This window comes from Felis catus, chromosome A1, assembly GCF_018350175.1.
Source record: "Felis catus isolate Fca126 chromosome A1, F.catus_Fca126_mat1.0, whole genome shotgun sequence".
In the NCBI taxonomy this organism is placed as follows: Eukaryota; Metazoa; Chordata; class Mammalia; order Carnivora; family Felidae; genus Felis; species Felis catus.
In genome coordinates, this window is record NC_058368.1 from 71,275,692 (window position 1) to 71,297,842 (window position 22,151).

The 22,151-nt window shown below is 40.0% G+C and overlaps 1 protein-coding gene across 13 annotated transcripts in view; it reads left to right on the top strand.

Annotated features, from left to right (window-relative positions):
• The window catches only part of PCCA (propionyl-CoA carboxylase subunit alpha), a 415,541-nt gene that overhangs the window by 55,227 nt on the left and 338,163 nt on the right, over positions 1 to 22,151 (top strand). For all 13 annotated transcript variants that reach the window (XM_003980503.5, XM_003980505.5, XM_003980504.5 and 10 more), the window contains 2 exons: positions 14,239 to 14,352; positions 16,158 to 16,211. In XM_003980503.5, the coding sequence (XP_003980552.3) occupies positions 14,239 to 14,352; positions 16,158 to 16,211 (168 nt within the window). The remainder of the gene's footprint in view (positions 1 to 14,238; positions 14,353 to 16,157; positions 16,212 to 22,151) is intronic.

Genomic DNA, 22,151 nt, shown 5'->3' on the forward strand with positions numbered 1-22,151 from the left:
TGCGTTGAGTCCTGTGCTGACAGTTCAGAGCCTGGAGCCTGCTTCAGATTTTTTGCTCCTTTTCTCTTGGCCCCTTCATCCCTCCCTCCCTCCCTTCCTCTCTCTCTCTCTCTCTCTCTCTCTCTCTCTCTCTCTCTCTCTCTCTCTCTTTCTCTCTCAAAAATAAACATTAAAAAAATAAAATCCCCAAATTTAGGAACCTCTAGATGGTTCATTTTTTATGCATAGTGTCATCAATTTGTGGCACATATTGAGCAATGGTAAGTGATGGCTCCAGTAGTTTTTTGAGATCTCATGACTTTGTTGGCTATCTGTATTTTAAATTATTAGAATTGACATGTAGCTATTCATATGCTTTGGAAGTACTTTTTAAAAACACCCTAATTACAATTGGAAGTAACTCCTTAATCGTATCTCTCAAATTTCACTCTGCCATTGTTTCAGAAATTTGTATTCAGAACTATGATATATGTAGGTTTGTCTTCATCATTAGAGTCCTGAATGCATGTGGGATAGCTTTTGTTTAGCAAGTAGAAAATGATTACAGTCTGGAGCTGAGCCCATACTCTTATTATTAATATTTTTCTTAACTCTTCCTTTGTTTTCCTCCCTTGGTGCAGTTTTTCTTAGGTGATAATATTTACATTTTCTATATAGCTAAGCTCTACAAATGTATTCTTTCATCATTGCTGGTCAGTGATAGGCTGCAAATTGTGATTGAATCTTTATTGTGTGTGTGTGTGTGTGTGTATATATACACGTGTGTGTGTGTGTGTGTGTGTGTGTGTGTGTGTGTGTGTGTGTGTGTGTATTATATTCAGGTAATCTCTACACCCAGTATGGGGCTTAAACCCACAACCCTGAGATCAAGAGCCACATGCTCCACTGACTGAGTCAGCCAGGTGGCTCTGTGTAGTTTGTTTTTGTTTTTGTTTTTGTTTTTAATTGTAATATATATATATAGAATGTACAATTTAACACTTTATTAACTTTTAATTGTATAATTCAGTACATTCACAGTGTTGTGCCACCATCACAACCATCTGTTTCCAGAACTTTGTGATTGAATCTGTAGATTTTATAAGATCTCTTTCTGGGTTGTCTTTTGTCTTTATGGCCATATGTTTGGCTACTGATAGTGGTTTTGTTCCCATCTTGGGGACTTCTAGTTAGGTTTGTGAGGTACACATGCACATATCTGTTAGCTGTTTCTCTGTGGTGGGATCTCTTTGAAAAGTAGTATTAGTCTGCAATCAGAGAGTTGTTGTACATTGTGTGTGTACCGAGCTTTCCCAAATAGTTACAGGGAGAATAAAGTAAAATATCCTTGTGTGCCCAACCATTACATTTAAACTGACATGAAAGACTAGTCTCCTGTTTTTCTTTCTTTCTTTTTTTTTTTAAATATGAAATTTATTGTCAAATCGGTTTCCATACAACACCCAGTGCTCATCCCCACAGGTGCCCTCCTCAATACCCATCACCCACCCTCCTTCCCTCCCACCCCCCATCAACCCTCAGTTTGTTCTCAGTTTTTAAGAGTCTCTTATGTTTTATTTCTTTTTTTAAAAAACACATTTAAGTTTATTTATTTATTTTGAGAGAGACAGAGACAGTGGGAGAGGGGCAGAGTGAGAGAGGGAGAGAGATAATCCCAAGCAAGGTCCATGCTCTCAGTGCACAGCCCAATGCGGGGCTCGAACTCAAGAAACTGGGAGATCATGACTTGAGCCAAAACCAAGACTTGGTTGCTTTAACCAACTGAGCAACCCAGGTGCCTCACCTGTTTTTCTTTCTTGTTTTGCATTTGTTGTTCAACCCAGAGAAGGCTGGCTTCTATTTGCTATTCTAGTAAGTTGGTCCCCACAATTGCCAGACATGTAATTTGTTAGATCCAGTAGCTACTACTCTGAATCCCCATCTTAGTCACTGTGTCTGTGGCATGCAGCCCTGATGACTGTCCCTGTGTTTCCATGGCTTTCTTCTCCCTTTACATCCTCTGGCCTCTCAGGGCTCTGTGCATCTGATGCCCTCCACCCGCTGCTGGAGTGCCTCCTCGAGTGCCTTCTGTCTCCAGAGTCGTCTTTGTCAGGTTAATTCTAACTTTCTCTTCATTGGCTGCAGTTATTAATCAAACATTTATAGTCTAGGTCACTGCGCTATGGGCCAGAAGTTTCTCGCACAGCAGAGCTCACAGCATAGTGGATTAAAAAAATGAACATGAAACTTCCCAATTTTTATGTAACAGCATTATTGAGGTACAATTTGCATATCATAAAATTTACCATTTTTAAGTGTACAGTTTAAAGAGTTACAGTAAATTAAAAATTTTTTTAATGTTTATTTTTGAGAGAAAGAGAGAGACAGACACAGTGTGAGTGGGGGAGGTGCAGAGAGAGAGGGAGACACAGAATCCGAAGCAGGCTCCAGGCTCTGAGCCATCAGCCCAGAGCCGACGCGGGGCTCGAACTCACGGACTGTGAGATCGTGACCTGAGCTGAAGTCGGAGGCTCAACCGACTGAGCCACCCAGGGACCCCCCCCCCAAATTTTTTTAATGTTTATTTTTGAGAGAGACACTGCATGAGTAGGGGAGGGACAGAGAGAAAGGGAGACACAGAATTTAAAGCAGGCTCTAGGCTCTCAGCTGTCACACGGAGCCTGAAGCAGGGCTTGAACTTATGGACCGTGAGATCATGACCCGAGCTGAAGTCTGATGCTTAACTGACTGAGCCACCCAGGCGCCCCACCACTGTCCAGTTTTTAGCATGTTGCCATCACCCAAATGGATCCCTCATGTCCATTTATAGTCCTTCCTTGTTCCACTTCCATCGAGGTAGCCACTCATCTGCTTTCTGTCTATAGTTTTGCATTCTCTAGAAACTTCAACTAAATGGAATTTTATAATTGTTGGGGGTTTTTTTGTGTCTGTGTGCTTTTCACTTAGCATAGTGCTTTTAAGATTCATTTGTGGTTGCATTGATCAGTTCCTCCTCCCTCTGCCTTTGGCTGAGTACTGTTCTATTGTATGAATATAACACATTTTATTCATTTACCAGTTGCTGTGCATTTGGATTGCTTCCAATTTTTAATTACTATGAATAATGCTGTTATGAACATGTGTATACATGTCTGTATGAACATGTATTATCATTTCTCTTGTGTATATACTTAGGATTGGAATTGCTGGACCATTTGGTGACTATACTTACACTTTAGGTATTGCCAGACTGTTTTCCAAAGCAGCTGCACCAGTTTACATTCCCACTAGTAGCGTATGAGGGTTCAAATTACTTCTCTTTCTTGCCAGAGCTTGATATTATCTTTTTCATTATAGTCATTCTGGTCAGTGAGAATTGGTATTGCATTGTGAATAATGGTGTCTTGAGAAGAGCAAAAGTTTTAAATTTTGATGAATTCCAGTTTCTCAAATTTCTTCTTTTTTGGATCAATTGCAGGACACTGACATCTATGGAGCATATCACTTGAGCTTCCTTGTGCTTTGTCTCTGTTCAGCTATTTAAGATATCAAGCAGATCCCTTTATCCCCCTCCACATCCTTGCCTTGTCTGTGTTTGGACAGTACTCGCATTCTTTTAGGGTCGTAGTGACTGTTGAGCCCTCTTCCCCAGCTCTGCTTATGTTCTTCCTGCTCTGGGCCCCTTCAGGACTGGGGTGATCATGGTTTCCCACTCTCGCTAGTCCCTGGAAACCTCACCATCCTCGGGTGGTTTTTCTAACCCTATTCACACATCTGTGTTATTTTCAGGTAAACATGTTTGATGGTGTCCCTTTATTCCTAGAGAATCCTGACTGAACTAATGTAGACTGAAAAGCCTTTCTGAGAGAGGGAGTGGAAAACAGTGGCCTATGAGCTAATTCTGGCCCATCACATGGTTTTGTAAATAAAGCTTTATTGAAACACAGCCATGAGCATTTGGTTTTGTACTGTGTGTGGCTGTTTTTGTGCTACAAAGGCAGAGTTGAGAGGTTTGATGGAGTCTGTGCTCTGCAAAACCTAAAATATTTATGGCCCTTTACAGAAAAAGTTTGCTGACCCTAGCTCTGTTGTATTTAAGGTAGCTCACAGAATCTCCAGGAGGGCCACAAGTCATAGATAGCCCCGTCAGGTGAAATGAATCTGTTCAAGAACAGTCCCCACTTCCACTCCTGACCATTCTTGGCAATTGTGATGTTCTGGGATAGACCCAAAAGTTCTTCTAGAGCTGTTCTATGAGATCTGCCTGCAGGAGTACCACTTCACAGTACTCTGACTTCTTGGGGTGTGCCTGATTGGTGGAACTGAGATCACACATATGCACGCTAATTACAAGGGAGTCTGGGAAGTATTCTTTGCTTTTTGTCCTTGATAGTAGAGGAAAGTAATTTAGAAAGGAATGTTGGAATGGTCATTTTGGTGAGTCTTCCTACAGCATGGGAAGTTACTAACCACTATTAATTGTTTTTGTTTTTAACATCCCTTGTTATGAAATTTATTCTTATTCTCCCTCTCCTGCCCATAAACCAACCCAAAGAAAAAAACCCCTAAAATAGTTAAATGTTAAGGAAGTAACCCCTGTCCTAGAAGATGGTAAGGATACATCTGCCACAGTGCTATCAGTGCCAAAAGTAGACAACAATCCATCAGAGCAAGAGAATTTACTCCTGTGAACACAGCAAATAGTAGGAGCGTCAGTGTGGTAGTGTTGGTCGTCAGCTCACAAGCCCCACGGCAGGGTGTGATCCTTCTGTGCTGTTGTGGCAAATGAAGTGGGGTGTGTCACAGCTAAGGGACACGGGCCTGTCAAGAACCGTGTGTTACTCTAGTCTTCACTGTGAGATTTTACTCTCCTTGCAAGCTAACGAGTTAGCTCTCATGGTTTCATGGTGCTCATAGTAGATAAAAGGCTGCTGGGTGACAGATGAATGGCTGTTTACTGCTCACAACCATGGCAATGGCCGCATTATCAGCATTTTTGCTCTCGTTCCCCAAGTCCCAGTTCCCAGAAGGTGATATGAAGAGGAGGATACCTGCACCTGAATGGTTTGAGCTAGAGTTTTTCTCACGTTAATGGACCATTAGCATCTCTGCCCATCGCTCCCCAGTTCTTCTCTTCCAGGGCTGTTGGCTATTCAAACACTTGTGCAAACATAGTTTGAGACAAAGGCAGTTGGTGCCTTACTCACGTGATGCACAGAAATACAAAATACTGATGGAAAATTTTGCCAACGAGGGTCAAGGATTGCTACCTTTTGTAGCAAGCAGCAAACAAGTGTCCCTCCATCAGGAGGCAAGTAGTTCTGTGATAGTAAAACATGTACCCATAGTGACTTAGATGCCTGGCATATGTGACTGGTTACAGAAACTGCTCAGGATGAAGAGCTGGTTTAGACTTCCAGCGATTTGGAATACTGAGCAAACATGTTTGGGGTGCTCAGACCCATGGTGAACTCCGGGTGCCAGAAGTGTATCACCACCAGTTATTTTCCTCTTGGAGAACCTCTTAGACTGATCTGGCCATATTCTAACGAAATCACTATTTCCAGCTCACTAATCTGGTTCTTCTCATGAAGAAGAATTAAGTTGGGGACCCGTTGGTGACTCAGTTGATTAAGTGTCTGATTTCAGCTCAGGTCATGATCTCATAGTTTGTGGGTTTGAGCCTCATGTTGGGCTCTGTGCTGACAGTTCAGAGCCTAGAGCCTGCTTCTGAGTCTGTGTCTCTCTGTCTCTGTCTGCCCCCGCCCCTCTGTCTCTTTCTCTCAAAAAGAAATATAAGAAAAAAAAAAAAGAATGAAGTTGGTGCTTATGGCAGTGATTATACTTGAGATGTTATTACAAGTAATAGATACTGATATTACAGAATATGGTAGTTTAAATAGGATGACATTCAAATATTCTCTCACATCTAACAATTTTAGGTTAGGGAGGTCAGTGTATTTCTGTGGATGTACAGGGGCTTTGGTTCTTGTACAAGAAGGGGCTGCCTTCTTGCTCTGTTATCCCTGAGGGCATGGATGGGTAAACTTTGCCTGGACAGACTCAGAGTAAATATTTCATGTCTCTGTCCCAAGTACTCAAATTTATAGTTCTAGCACAAAAGATGCCCTTAATAGGTATAGCTGTGCTCCTATAACACTTTTAGCAAAGCAAGCATTGGGCTGATTTTGGCCCCCACTATAATTTGCTGTCCCTTGTCCTATGAAGTTGCCTTAGTTTGCATAGTTGAACTTGGTTCCCACAACATCTGTGTTCCAGGATAAAGGAGAGAACATGGCCAGAATTCAGAGAAATAAGATTGTGTTTAAGTTGTAGATAATTTGGAAGTTGTATGTTTCACATTCTGGTCCCAGTGACTCAAACTTGTTTTATTCACTGATGTGAGACTCTTAGTCTGAGAAATCTTATTTCTAGCTGGACAGTCATGTGCCATGAGAGTAGGGGAATGAAGGTTTTTGGGCACAATAGCGATCTGCCATAGTGGTATGATATCTGTAATTTATTTTTAGTGTTTATTTTCAGAGAGAGAACATGAGCAGGGAGGGACAGAAAGAGTGGGAGAGAGAGAATCCCAAGTAGGCTCCACACAGAAATAGTCCTCAACTTTTTCCGAATGCCTCAATCTCTACAGTGTCGGCACTCATCCAATTTGCTGGGGTTGTAGATTTCATCTTCTGCATCTCTGCAGCCTTTTCTTTCAGCACAATATTTTACAAATTTTTTTTTTAAGTTTTTATTTTTGAGAGAGAGGGACAGAGTGCAAGTGGGGGAAGGGCAGAGAGAGAGGGAGACAGAATCTAAGAGAGAGGCAGGCTCCAGGCTCTGAGCTGTCCGCACAGAGTGGGACACAGGGCTCATACCCATGAGCTGCAAAATCATTACCTGAGCCGACGTCAGATGCTTAACTGACTGAGCCACCCAGGCACCCCCACAAAATCTTTCTGAAAATTCTTTCTGATGTTGACAAAAGCATGTCCTCTCTTGTTCCAATGACAAACACATCTGTTTCATACACTGCAGTTCAGGCCCCTTCTGCCTTGGAGTTGGCCAGTTCTTGACACATGGATGCGAGAGCAGATGTGAGGAATGTCACCGCCATCCTGCTTTCTGAGGACTCAGTGCAGAGCCTGACACAAGGCTAGATGTCCAGAATCGTGAGATCATGATCTGAGCCAAAATCAAGAGTCAGGTGCTTAGCCAACTGAGCCACCCAGACACCCCTATCTTATTTTATTTTTGGCAGTCCCTCTATTCAGTCAGATCATGAACTAAGCCAAAGTCAGGCCCTTAACTGACAGAGCCACCCAGGTGCCCCTTATTTTATTTATTTTTAAATGCTTATTTTTGAGCGAGAGAGCAGGGGAAAGGCAGAGAGCGAGCATGAATGAATGAATGAATGAATCCCAAGCAGGCTCCTTGTTGTCAGTACAGAGCCAAACTTGGGGCTCGAACTCATGAACTGTGAGATCATGACCTGACTCAAAACCCAGAGTCGGTGCATAACTGGCTGAGCTACCCAGGCACTCCCAGGGATGTCTTTTAAAAGCATTTACAACTTGCCGTATCTCAGTCAAGACTAAATCTTTTTTTTTTTTTTTAACTTCATTATTATTATTATTTTAGAGCATGTGGGGAAAGTGGAGCAGAGAGAGAGAGAATGTTGGGCTCCTTGCTGGGCATGGAGCCTACTTGACTCGGAGCTTGATCTCATGACTATGAGATCATGACCTGAGTCAAAATCAAGAGTTGGACCTTAAACCACTAATGTCACCTGAAGACTAAATTTTTAAGTAAATGGATTTTTGTTGATGACATTAGTGGTTTAATATATAGCAGTATGGATATTAGAAATGGATGCTTCTTACTGAAATTAGTGCTATTCAAGATATTTGGATTGGCTGAAATATTTCAGAGACCTTTCACCCTGGCATGGACAAGATATAAAAATCTAGTAGGGCATTTACCTTTAGGGATTCTGCTCTGTTCTTGAATTCCATATTTTTGGTGTCCCACCATCAGAGAGGAGGATTTCTGGTAGTCTTATAGCAACTGTAAAGATAGGAAAATCTTGCCTTTGGAGTTTAATTATGCATTCCTTGGTGACCCTTTCATGCAAGATGGTAATCAGATAAGAATTAGGATTTTATTCAGCATGTGGAACAGGTTATATGCTGTCTTGCTGAGAAATGTTTGCTTAATAAATGTATCTGTTGCAGACTTTGGACTGAGTTGCTTTTATTATAAACTTTAGCAAGATGGGTTAAAGGAGTAGCTGATCCTCACCCAGCTCTTTCTGTTCAACTTTTTGGTGTTTACCATCCTCTCCAGTAAGAACCTAAGAGTTGTATATGATGACCGAATTGGCTGAAATTTGTTCGTTCATTTTTTTCTTTTAATTTTGTGCTAAGAACACTCAACATGAAATCTGGCCTCTTAACAGACTGTAAGTGTAAAATACATTTTTGTTGAATGTAGTTACAATGCTTATTCATCTGTATAGCTGGAACTATGCCTGTTGATAACTCCCCATTTCTTCCTCCTTTTGCAGCTGGTAACCACCATTCAGCAGTCTTTGATCTTATGAATTTGACTGTTTTAAATGTCTTCTGTAAGTGGAATCATGCAGTATTTTGTCTGTGTCTGGCTTATTTCATTTAGTATAATGTCCTCAAGTTCATTCATGTGGTCACACATTGCAGAATTTCCATTTTTAAAGAGACTTAATAGTATTCAATTGTGAGTGTATATCATACTTTCTTTATCCATTTAGTTGTAAATGGATATTCAGAATGTCTCTAAACACATTTTAGCTATTGTGGATAGTGCTGCAGTGAACCTGGAAGTGCTAATAGCTCTTTGAGATCCTGATGTCACTTTTTTTTTTTTTTTGGATACATATCCAGAAGAGGAATTGCTAGATCATATGGTAGTTCTTTCTTTCCTTTAAAAAAAATTTTTTTTAACCTTTATTTATTATTGAGAGACAGACACAGAGCTTGAGCAGGGGAGGGGTAGAGAGAGGGGGAGACAGAATCTGAAGTAGGCTCCAGGCTCTGAGCTGTCAGCACAAGAGCCCAAAGGAGGGGCTCAAACCCAGGAACTGTGAGTTCATGACATGAGCCAAAGTCGGATGTTTAACCAACTGAGCCACCCAGGCCCCCCTCCTTTTTTTTTTTTTTTTTTTTTTATGTAAAGTCCCAACGTGGAGCTCAAACTCATGACCCTATGGTCAAGGGTCACATGCTTCACCAGTTGAGCCAGTGATGTGCTCCATGGTAGTTCTTCTTCTTTTTTTTAATGTTTATTTTTGAAAGAGCGAGAGAGTGCTCATGCAAGCAGGGAGGAGCAGAAAGAGGCAGGGAGAGAGGATCTGAAGCGGGCTCTGCACTAACAGCAGAGAACCTGATGCGGGACTTGAAGTCACGAGCCATGAGACCATGACCGGAGCTTAACTGGACGCTTAACCAGAGCCACCCAGGCTCCCTCTTTTATGTTCTTCTTACACCACCAGTGACCCCTCCTTTGCTGCTTTTGTCAGAAGGTGATCTTGTCTCTTGCTTCACACACTACATAGGAACTGCCAAAGGTCAGAGCCTTTAATTTCTGCAACAAGTCTGTAAATTTACCTGTATTTATACCCATTCTTGGCATTTTCCTGCTATTTAGAAGGAAAGAAACATTCCTGATCTTATCCCTGCTGCATTCTCTGTACTGGTGGCTCGAGAATGTCTGTGGAGAGGAGCTTCTAGGCAGCACAGTGCCTGGGGAATGGGTGCTTGGGGGGCTTGTCTTGGACTGCACAACAAGCTGTTTGTTCTTCTGCCCCTCCTGCTTGTCTTTCCTGTCTTCTTTTCTTTTCCTTCGTCTGTTTTTCTTTTTAAATCCTGGCGTGTGTGTGTGTGTGTGTGTGTGTGTGTGTGTGTGTGTGTGTGAGAGAGAGAGAGAGAGAGAGAGAGAGAGAGAGAGAGAGAGATGATCTCTATCCTCTGTTTCCCCTTACCTCCTAGCTCTGACACTCAGTTGTCAAAAACCATTCACTGTGAATTTTTCATCTCTCAAGTGTTTTTTAGCTTCTTACTTTCTAGAAGAGTCCTTCTTAAGGGCATTTGTTCAAGCATTTCCTAAGCTAAAAAAATGGACAAAACACTTCAAACCTTTTCTCAGCGATCACTCTGCTTCTCCCACCCTTTACAACCAACCATACTTAACTCTGCACTCCCGCCATTCCACAGTCCCTTTCACCTTTTCCTTGTGGTCTTAGCACATTGATAATTGCTTTTGCTAAGCGTTTGTTTTCATACTTGGTGTCTCCTTGCCCCTCTTCCATCCTTCCCATCACTCCTTGCCGCTTCACCCAGGGGCCAAAGTAAGAAAATATGGTTCTAGTCCTTCTAGTTTCTTTTCATTCCTTTGTTTTTGACTGTATTCTCAGAAATGCAAATAAAGACTCAGCAAACCCTTTGATTCCATGATTGATTCTGGGACAGTTCCCTTTACTGATAGGAAAATAGGATTTTAGGAAATTGAGAGTTTTGCAACTAGCAAAAACCTATTCTCTTTTCCCTGTAATTTTTAATTTTTGGCTTTGTCACTTTGCAAATTGTATAAGTTATGACAGAAGAAAAATAGTAAAGTCACTAATTCTACCATCTGCAAATAATCATGAATAAATGTGTCATGGTGTTACACCTGTAGTTTTACAAAATGGAATCAAAGCAAATGTAATATTTACTGACTTAAATTCTCATGTTTTATTTTCTAGGGGTGAATTGCCTTTCTAGAATGATGTGCAAGAATGCTAGTCTGTTGACATTTGTATGTCTCTTTGGACACATTGTATAGAATAGAAAGAAAGGTTCTTCTTCGTGCCCCCCCCCCCCCCATCGTTAGAAATAGGATTTTATCTGGTTTTTAAAAATGTTTTTTTCTGGGGCACCTGGCTGGCTCAGTCAGTGGAGTTTGAGCCCCATGTTGGGTGTACAGATTACTTAAATAAAATCTTTAAAAAAAATGTTTTTTCCCCCTGGTTTTTCAAATTAAGATTGTTGCAGTTGGCATTCTTTTCATTGCCTTTTCAGTGTTTTTTTTTTTTTTTCCCCTAGAGTTTATTTACTTATTTTGAGAGAGAGAGAGTGTGAACAGGGGAAGGGCAGAGAGTGAACAAGAGAACCCCAAGCAGGCTCCACACTGAGTGCAGAGCCCGATGTGGGGCTCGAAATAAAAAACTGTGAGATCATGACCTGAGCTGAAATCAAGAGTTGGACGCTTAAGTGACTGAGCCACCCAGGTGCCCCTGCCTTTTCAGTCTTTAAGGGTGACATTTGCTTGTTGGTAACGTTAACGAATTGGGTTTGATTTGGGTGGGTACTGAAGTGTGGATAGATCGTATGAGGCATTGCCATTCTTCTCAAGGAGCACATCTAATGTACAGTCTGTCATCCTGGCAGTGTCCCACCTCATGTTGTGGTCACATTGGATGATATCCCAGGGAAAACTCAAGTATTCATGGACGTGGTGGGGAGTGCCCACCTGACTGCAAATCTTCTTGAGTGATAGGTTTCACAGACCCTCCCAGCATGACAAAACGTCTTCACACCTGCTTGTCTTCCCTATCTTTCTTAGTCTGTAGTAGTTGAGAATGTATTTAAAAGCTTTCATTCAGATCTGCTCTAGTGTACTGCTTAACACTAAGATGCAGTGTTTTTAACCAAGGAGAGTATCTTAAGCATATCTTAGGCATCTAATGGACTAACATGAAAATGTCCATTAACTCAGTTTTAAAATTCAGGCACAATTTCTAACCTATCTGGATCTGAGTGTTTAAAGTCATTAAAAAAAATCAACGAGGAAGACGATTTTTTTCAGCTCTGTAATATGAAAAACACACTTTGTTCTGCTATATTATTATTTGGAAAATAAAAGGCCAGTTCATGTACTTTTCTCCTATTTAAATAAAAAAAATTGAAAATATAAAACTAAATGTTGAGGAAATTAATAATTAAAAACCTGTTGGAAAAGTTTCTGAAGATTACTTTGTACTTAAAATCTTTTATTTTTGTCTTTGAAACTTGTAGCCAGCAGTAATCCTAGTTAATTGATTAGTTCTGTTTAAACTTTTCCACAATTGTTACATATTACTGAAGTATATAAAAAGGGATTTATATTTTTCAAGATACTGAAGTTCTTGAAACATAAATCCATCTAGTCATTGATAGGCAGTAATAAGTTGCTCTTACTACATGGCTTGAATGTAGTTGGTTTTTTTGTTTTTTCAACGTTTTTATTTATTTTTGGGACAGAGAGAGACAGAGCATGAACGGGCGAGGGGCAGAGAGAGAGGGAGACACAGAATCGGAAACAGGCTCCAGGCTCCGAGCCATCAGCCCAGAGCCCGACGCGGGGCTCGAACTCACGGACCACGAGATCGTGACCTGGCTGAAGTCGGACGCTTAACCAACTGCGCCACCCAGGCGCCCCGAATGTAGTTGGTTTTGTATTAGCAACCCAGTGAAATCACATCAGGCATTTAGTACAACAATGATGACAAAATTGAAGTTGAGTTTCAAAACTTTTTTTTTAAAGCTTATTTTGACAGAGAGCACAAGTGGGGGAGGGGCAGAGAGAGAGAAAGAGAGAGAATCCCAAACAGGCTCTGTCTGCGAGCACATGGCGGGGCTCGAACCCATGAACTGTGAGATCATGACCTGAGCCAAAATCGGATACCTAATAGACTGAGCCAGCCAGCTGCCCCAAATTTCAAAAGTTTTTAAAATTGAGGTGCCTGGATAGCTTATTCGGTTAAAGGTCTGGCTCTTGATTTTGGCTCAGGTCATGATCTTGTGGTTCAGGCGATTAAGCCCTGCGTCAGGCTCTGTGCTGAGCATGGAGCCTGCTTAAGATTCTCTCTCTCTCTCTCTCTCTCTCTCTCTCTCTCTCTTACTCACTCCCTCCCCCACCCCATGCCCCACTCCCTTGCTCAGGCGTGCTTGCTTGTTCTCTTAAAAAAAAAAAATGCTTCTTAAAAATTACTTCACGGCAAAGAATATAACTTAGCAGTATTGAAAAGTACTTTCTAGGGGCGCCTGGGTGGCACAGTCGGTTAAGCGTCCGACTTCAGCCAGGTCACGATCTCGCGGTCCAGGAGTTCGGGCCCCGCGTCGGGCTCTGGGCTGATGGCTCAGAGCCTGGAGCCTGTTTCAGATTCTGTGTCTCCCTCTCTCTCTGCCCCTCCCCCGTTCATGCTCTGTCTCTCTCTGTCCCAAAAATAAATAAACGTTGAAAAAAAATTTATAAAAAAAAAAAAAAAAAAAAGAAAAGTACTTTCTATCTTAGACTTTTGGGGGGGTGGGCTCATAAATGTCCAGGTATATGCAAGTGCTCTACTTTTTATGTCTGCTTTGTAAAATAAAGTTAAACTGATCGGAAATTCCTTAAACTGGAAGACTGTTAGGGAAATCCATTTCAAAGATACATGAATCCCATTATCATTTTAGAATAGGTTCTTTTTAGAAGTAAATAAGTTATTCTTTTCAGGAGTGAATGCCTACACTTAAAAATAGATTTAAAATGTTTTAAAATAAGTAGTCTTAAAAATGGACTATATATTCTGAAGTTTTGAGTAGACTGATGCACACATCTACTCTTCTAGGAGAAAGGTAAAATGGATGAGGATCAAATGTGAGGGTATTTAAATGATCGTCAAGATTCTGTGGCTCATGTGTAGTGATAGTGAACTCTTTAGTGGTGAACTTTAATTTATGCTTAGTGCTGACCTGCTGCTGTGTAGGGACACTCACTGTGTCCCTTCATTCAGTCCCTTTAATTATCCCCACTTCCTTGGGGAGCTTGCTTAGAACTGAGCATGAGTGCTTCTTGGGAAAATACGGGGCTACTCTGGCTACATGTAACAGGGTAGTTTTTGATACGGGATTTATGTATTGATGAACCAAGTAAGGGGCTAAAGTTGTTTGCAGGGGGTTTATTTAATCAAATTGGTAGGGAATATTCTGGAAGTTACCTGGTTAGAGAGTGATTAGGCTTCTAATAAATGACAGTCATGGTTAATATACCTCTTGAGCTTCTTTGTTCCACTCTTCTTTTTTAGTGCACTTTTTAAAAGAGATCTGACTACCTAGATGATATGTGAGACAATCAGATTTGGAATTTTGTGTATATTTGCAGGGGATGGGAGTTCTTTGTGCTGGGAGCATCTGTTAATGCAGAGATTTGTCTCTTCAGGTTCATGTGAAAATGGCGGATGAGGCTGTCTGTGTTGGCCCAGCTCCCACCAGTAAAAGCTACCTCAACATGGATGCCATCATGGAAGCCATTAAGAAAACCAGGGCCCAAGCTGTGAGTCTGAATGAATCTATCTACTGCAGCTGTTTCATATATAGCGAGCAGAAAGCTAGAGTTGGTATTCAGGAAAAAAAAAATAAGAAAGAATGATTGAAAATGCTGTTGCAGTTAGTTCATGTCATATGAGTTAAATGTGTCCGAATTCGCTACTGGAAATCAAAGGCTTTGTAGCATCTGGCAGTGTTGGTCGCTGATCCTGCAGGTGGCTGTTGGATTCAGCTTTCACACCAGGGAGCAGTTTCAGTTCATTTCCAAATTTGCTAGGGAAAAAAAAAATCCCAATTAGTTTTGAGTATTAACCCTTTCAGTGTAATAAGATAAAGAAAAAAATCTGTATTACCAGTAGGATCCAAAAGATTCTTCTTTAAGTTCTCTTTTAATCATGTTAACCTTAGGACACCTGGTTACACTTCCAGAAATAAAAACTATGCAATTGGTAATTATTTCAGTTTGATAGTGTCAGTGGAATACACTTGCACGGAGAAATAAATAATGCTTTCCATGTCTAATTCTGTTTGAATGGGTGGAATCCAGGGAAGGAACTGGTTTCTGACATCAGGAATAGTGTTTTGTTGTTGGTGGGTATATATGTTTCATATCAGAGAACTAATTATATATAATGTTGTAACTACTGGGAGTCATCTCTGAAATGGGTTGGAAACAGCCAACACCAGCAATTAGCCTGGAGTGCTTCAGTTAGCGCTCATGTGTCTTTGAAAGAAATGTTTTAGTAAGATACAGGTTTAGATAAAAACTGAATTCATGAACCCATATTATAGATGTTTACAGTTTATTATCAGAGTTAATGAAGGTAAAGCTCTTAACCTTTTGACGACAGCTTGTCAGAGTGCAATCTTTCATGAAATGTTTCTGTGAAATGCAGTTGATGGAGTGAAACTTTTCCTGTGATGCAGTCATTTCAATTCTGTACCATGTTCCTAAAGCGTTTAAAAATCTCAGATGTGTAGCTACTTCTAGATTATGATATTGGCTCCTTCCAAAATTTGACTTTCCTTCTAGCAGACTTGTTTTCTTGGAAATACATTCAATGCTGACCAGTGATAGAGTGGCTACATTTGTTTGGCTGGTGTGGTAGAACAGGACGGTAGAACTTCAATTGTAGCAACGTGGCTTGTGAGAGAGGACACATAAAGTGGTTGTGAGTCGCTAAATGGGTTGGGCCAGGGGAGAAAGAGTAGACGTCTAGTTAGCATAAAAAATTTCAGAATACAAAGAAAAAGTAAAACCAGACTTTGATTTTACCTAGATTTGACAGAAACTGCTCACTGGATAGTGGTTGAGTATATTCATGTTATTAGGAATAAAATGCATTTGTTGGCTTACCCAGGGTTTTAGAAAGCAGTAGTTCCTGAGACTGTAAAGGAAGGGGAATTAGGAGTTTTTCATCTATCCGTAAATGGTTTTGTTTAACCTTGTACTTTGACCCACCAGCCATTAGAAATTTCTCCACTCTTGTGGCCAAAGGCAGCCTCAGAAGAAGTAGGGAGAGTTTGGGTCGTGTTGAATAGCATAGTCAGATGTAGGTGGATAGGCAGAATTATGGTCCCGATTGTGGCTAGGAAAAAGGTAGTGTGCTGCAAGTGAATGCTGCATAGTCAGTCTCTTGGAATTTGGGTCTGTACTCAGGAATGTGAGTTGCGGCTGCCAGTATTGAGGAGAAGTAACCTTACTCAAGGCCCTTAAACTATAAGTACAATAATGCACTCTCTGTGTTGCTTACAAAAGGTTTTGTGAAATTTTTTGTGAAATTGAATGTGTGTTTTGTTTTCATTTCTAAGGTACATCCAGGTTATGGATTCCTTTCAGAAAACAAAGAATTTGCCAAATGTCTGGTAAGTTTGTAATGGATCAGAATCTGTTGACTTCTATCTCAGAAAGCAGCGTAATGGTATTGCTTTTGTAAATGTGGGTCATGATGCATTAAAGAATTTTAATTGACCCATCAATTCTTTGAAAATTACTTGTAAAAAGTGAAGAGTTTTTGTTCTGAAACCCAGGTCTTGGTTTAAAGAATAAAAGTGGAAGAGTTATGAGATCACCTTTATACCTAGCTAATGACACTGAGTTTGTCATATACTATATGGACTTTTTAAAAATTCGACTCTTCAGATTTGTAGCTAACTATGTCAAAGAGTCCAGTGATTTATTATTATAACACAAGCATGGACTGTGAAGCCAGAAGTAAGATTCTATCTATCTATTTCCCTTTTCATTGCATATTGTGATATTTAAGATCAAATTTCTGTTTGGGAAAAGACTTTTGTATTACCGAAGTCTTTTCCAGATATTACCACCTTGGTTAAATGAATTGAACTACATTCAAGATGGTACTGAAAACTTAGTGTTCAGGTGCTAAACTAGGATTTTGAATGTTTCAAAAAGCTCATTGGATCAGTTATCCCAGGAGGTATCTTAATTTACTATTCTAATATGTTATACTTTATTTCTGTGAAATGTTTATATTTTGTTGTTTCATGGATTCAGAATTATTTATGAATATAATTTTCTAGATGAAATTTTGACTTAAGATCCATAAATTTAATTTGGACAATTTTTGAGATCCTAGAGTTCTAATTTAGAATGATTTATTTTAACCAATTGATAGGTTAAAAACTAGGGCCTAAAGATTAAAGTGAGGCCTGACGGAGTTGTGATGTAAGGTGACACAGATAGCTAATGGTAACAGGTTCCTGGAGAGGGCAGATGAGGTGGAAGCAACCAAAGGCCCACATTTACCACATTTACCATTTGTGCAGCATGTGCACTTTCCCATTTCTATTCTTTTTTGCTAGCCTCTTGCCTGAAATTTTGACTGAGTTGTATCGTTATGTCAGAAGTGATTTGAATATAATACATGTGAATGTGCTTGTACAATATAATGTATTAGACTTAAGTTTGTGTAGATGAGGAGTCTCTAAACCATGGTCCATTGGTCAAATGCAGCCTGCCGCCTGTTTTTGTAAATTAAATTTTATTGGCACACATCCATGCTCATTCATGTACGTGATGTCTGTGGCTGCTTTGGCTTTATAACAGCAGAGTTGTGAAGCTATAGCAGAGACCAAATAACCTGCAATGCCTAAAATATTTACCGTATGGCCCTTTGTAGTAGAAATTTGCCAACCCTTGGTATAGAGTATCTGGGTCTCAGAGAAGTTAAATGACACAGCCTGTTGTGTGTTCATCCATGCATTCAATCGTTAAAAAAATGGTTGTTTGCTATGTTTATATTTGAGAAGGATATAAAAAGGCATCAGATGTGTGTTCTGCTCATGAGGGGCTCACAGTCATGTTGTGGAAAATAAGTCAAGTCCACAAGTGACTTCAGTTCAGGGGAAAAATACTATGAGGAAGTTCACATTCTCCTTAAATGAAGGTATTTCCATCAGGGGCTTTGCATTAGAGAGAAGAGTATAGAATAGGTGAATGACCACCTTCCTTTCTGACTAATTTTCTTTCTAATTTAATTCTCCTCCATTTCCCATTGTCAGTGCTATGCCTCAGCCAAGACAACAGTGCCATTCTCAAACATGGCTAGTTCTTTCCTGTTCCATCCTTTTCAGCACTCTTTACCCTGTGGGCACACTGGTCCTCTCCCACATTTCCAACTTCTGCCTGTCCCGAAAGGCATGGTTCACATGTTACTACTATCAGCATAGTTTCCATGCCCTTCAGGTGAGAAGTAATCTCTTTCTTCTATTTGCTAGAGCATTTTTTTTTGAGATTTCTTATTTGATATACCACTTTCCATATTAAAATTTTTCCTTTACTGTATTTTAATCTCCTCTTGAGATGAGAGACTTGGTCTCATTGGTCTTTGTTTCCCTTTTGTTTTATATTTTAATGATTTCTGCATAGTAGGCTCAATGAATGTTATGGAAAGATTAAATAATTGCTAGATTAAAAATAATAAAACAATAACCTGCAAGAAAACTTTTCGTCTATCACAAAAGGGACTGCTTTATAGTTAGAAGGCAATGTTGCTGTGTTTTGGTTCACAACGAAAATATGCAGCTAGTGATAACTAACCCTGTCTTTTTTTGTGTGTATCGTGGCAAGATTCTTTTTGGGATATAGCTTTCCTAGCATTAAAATCTTTTCCCATTGGAGTGTGCCATTTAACATGCTCCTTTTGGGATATCTAGGTATAGTTGGTAAGTTCCATAAAAAATGATACAGCATTGAAATGAAATTGCCTACTGATTATGTTAGGCCATATAAACATTGTGTGATTGGTGACCAGCCATTGGATTCAATAGTTACTCTCTCAAACTGAATATATTCTTAGAGATATGCTTTACGTTGTAGTGGTGATAGATTACCATGTTGGTGGTGGTGACTTTGGCAAGGAGAAGCTGAAAATTTTTTTTTAATGTTTATTCATTTTTGAGAGAGCATGAGTGGAGGGAGGGCAGAGGGAGAAGGGGACAGAGGATTCAAAGCAGGCTCTGTGCTGACAGCAGCGAGCCCAATGTGGGGCTTGAACTCATGAACTGTGAGATCATGACCTAAGCTGAAGTCAGATGCTCAACCAACTGAACCACCCAGGCACCCCTGGAATTTTTTTTTTTTTTTAAGTTGGATACTGTGGAGTTCCTTTTATTATAATACCATATCTTATGTTTGAGATTTAATCAAATACGGAGGTTCCCCCCCCCCTTTTTTTCTAGTTCTGTTTTTTTTTACTGTCTTTTTAAAAAAATATTTGAGAGAGAAAGAGAAAATCCCATGGAGGCTCCACACTGTCAGTGCAGAACCCAGTGTGAGTCTAGATCTCACAAACCGTGAGATCACGACCTGAGTGGAAATCAAGAGTCAGATGCTCAACCAACTGAACCACCCAGGCACCCCTGGAATTTTCTTTTTTTTTTGAAGTTGGATACTGTGGAGTTCCTTTTATTATAATACCATATCTTATGTTTGAGATTTAATCAAATATGGAGGTTTTTCCCCCCATTTTTTTCTAGTTCTGTTTTTTTACTGTCTTTTAAAAAAATACTTATTTTGAGAGAGAAAGAGAAAATCCCATGGAGGCTCCACACTGTTAGTGCAGAGCCCAGTGTCAGGCTAGATCTCACAAACTGTGAGATCACGACCTGAGTGGAAATCAACAGTCAGATGCTCAACTGACTGAGCTCCCCAGGCACCCTTGATTCTGTTTTTTAAAATTGCTGTTCAAAGACCAGCATATTTATTTTGCTTATGGAAAAACAAGTTGTGCTTTATGTGATACATTGTTGTTTTTAGAAACATTAGAAAATATACAGTAAACCAAGTATAAAAGTATACTGAACATTATGGTTTTTTTTCCCCAAGACTAATTCTTTTTTTTTCTTTTTTTTTTGTTGTAATAACAGCCTTCATTTGGGCCTCTGTGTGGGAGTATGTTTGTGGGTACCCGTGACCATTATTCTTTATGCTTAATTTACATGTAGTGGGATCAGATTACCCAGAATCCCTACTGTACCTGATTTAAACCAAATCATACTTTGTTTTTGCTTAAATCATGGAAAAAAACAAAGCTACAAATAACCCTCATGAAGAAATTTCAGTCATTTTCAGTAATCTTAATGTGCCGAGCCAACAGATTTTATTTCCAAACTGTGTTTCATTCTGTATTTCCCTTCTGGGCTCCTTGTATTCTGAGTGGTAAAAACACAGTGATAGGAGGCTATGAGGAGAATTAAGAAAATAAATTCTTTAATTTATGAAAGAGCTTTGAGGGGCGCCTGGGTGGCTCAGTCAGTTAAGCGTCTGACTTCGGCTCAAGTCATGATCTCACAGTTCATGGGTTTGAACCCCACGTCGGGCTCTGTGCTGACAGCTAAGAGCCTGGAGCCTGCTTCGGTTTCTGTCTCCCTCTTTCTCTGTCCCTCCGCTGCTCATGCTCTTTCTCTCTAAAATAAACATTAAATTAAAAAAAAAGAAAAGAAAAAAGTAGAACTACCTGCTCTTGAAAAAAGGAGGTATTGGTTTAAAGAGATTTTAGCGGCTTATGGGTGGCTCAGTTGGTTAAGTGTCCAACTTTGGCTCAGGTCATGATCTCTCGGTTTGTGGGATTGAGCCCTGCATCGAGCTTTGTGCTGACAGCTCAAAGTCTGGACCCTGATTCTGATTCTGTGTCTCCCTCTCTCTCTCTGCCCCTCCCCTGCTCACACTCTGTGTCTCTGTCTGTCTCTGTCTCAAAAATAAGTAAACATTAAATAAATATTAAAAGAGATTTCATAGTGTTCCTAGTTTGCTAACATATGTATGTGTATAGATACAGTAAGTATATATATAAGTATAGTAAATATATATATATATATATATATTTAGTAATTTATTTTACTAAAGCACAGCATTACAAATTATAGGGATTAGCTTTATGAGAAATTTGTACGTTAGATTTAATAGTTCGTGTTTCACGTTTGGGTCTTGCCCACGTATTTAAAAGATACGTGTGTAGGGGCGCCTGGGTGGCGCAGTCGGTTATGCGTCCGACTTCAGCCAGGTCATGATCTCGCGGTCTGTGAGTTCGAGCCCCGTGTCAGGCTCTGGGCTGATGGCTCAGAGCCTGGAGCCTGCTTTCGATTGTGTCTCCCTCTCTCTCTGCCCCTCCCCCGTTCATGCTCTGTCTCTCTCTGTCCCAAAAATAAATAAACGTTGAAAACAAAAAAATTTAAAAGATACGTGTGTACATGCATATCGACGGTGAGTTTTATCCACAGTGCTCAGCATGGAAGCTTATAGAAAACTGTAGCAAGCACTTCAGATTTGATGATCATATTCTTTTATCTCCTTCTGTTGGACACCTTTTTTTTAATTTTTTTTTTAATTTTTTTTTCAAAAATTTTTTTTTCAACGTTTATTTATTTTGGGGACAGAGAGAGACAGAGCATGAACGGGGGAGGGGCAGAGAGAGAGGGAGACACAGAATCGGAAACAGGCTCCAGGCTCTGAGCCATCAGCCCAGAGCCCAACGCGGGGCTCGAACCCACGGACCGCGAGATCGTGACCTGGCTGAAATCGGACGCTTAACTGACTGCGCCACCCAGGCGCCCCCTGTTGGACACCTTTTAACAGGATAAGGAATATAACTGTTCAAAAACAGTGATGAGATGTCATTTTTTCTCTCCATTGGATTTACCAAAAATTTAAAAACTGGCTGTAATATCCAGTGTAGGCAAGTGGACAGGAAAATTGTTCTTGGGAATATAAAGTATTTTAGGCTTTTTTTTTTTTTTTGCTAGAAATTGACTAGTATTTATTACAATTTAGTGTATATATTCTTTGACTTGACAAGGAACTTCACCTACAAAGACAAACCTTAAGAAATGTTCATTGTAAGGTTGTTTGTAACAGCAAAACTTGGAAATAAGTTAACATTGTTTTATCTGTAAAATGAAGAGAATGACCCCTACCTGCAAGGTTGTTGTAAAGATGGGAAACAACTTATATAAAGAACTTAGCACAGAGTCTGGCATTGCCAGGCAAATCATCTTAATCTTTATAATTGTTAATGATTACTTTAGTAGAGGAGAGAGCTGTTGAAGAGCATTTAGCGACAAGGATATAGTTGAAGTTAGTGCTTTTGGGAAATTAGTCTGATAGTTTTCATGTCTATTTTGTGAGTTTAGATTTTTTTTTCCTGTTGAGGTTAATAGTTTGATAGAATTATACTGCTGTATATCTGTGTGTAATAATGTAGTTTACAAATTATTATGACCCATGATTTCTTTCATTCATGCAACCACCAAAGCTGGATATTATGAACTCTGTATAATGAAAGG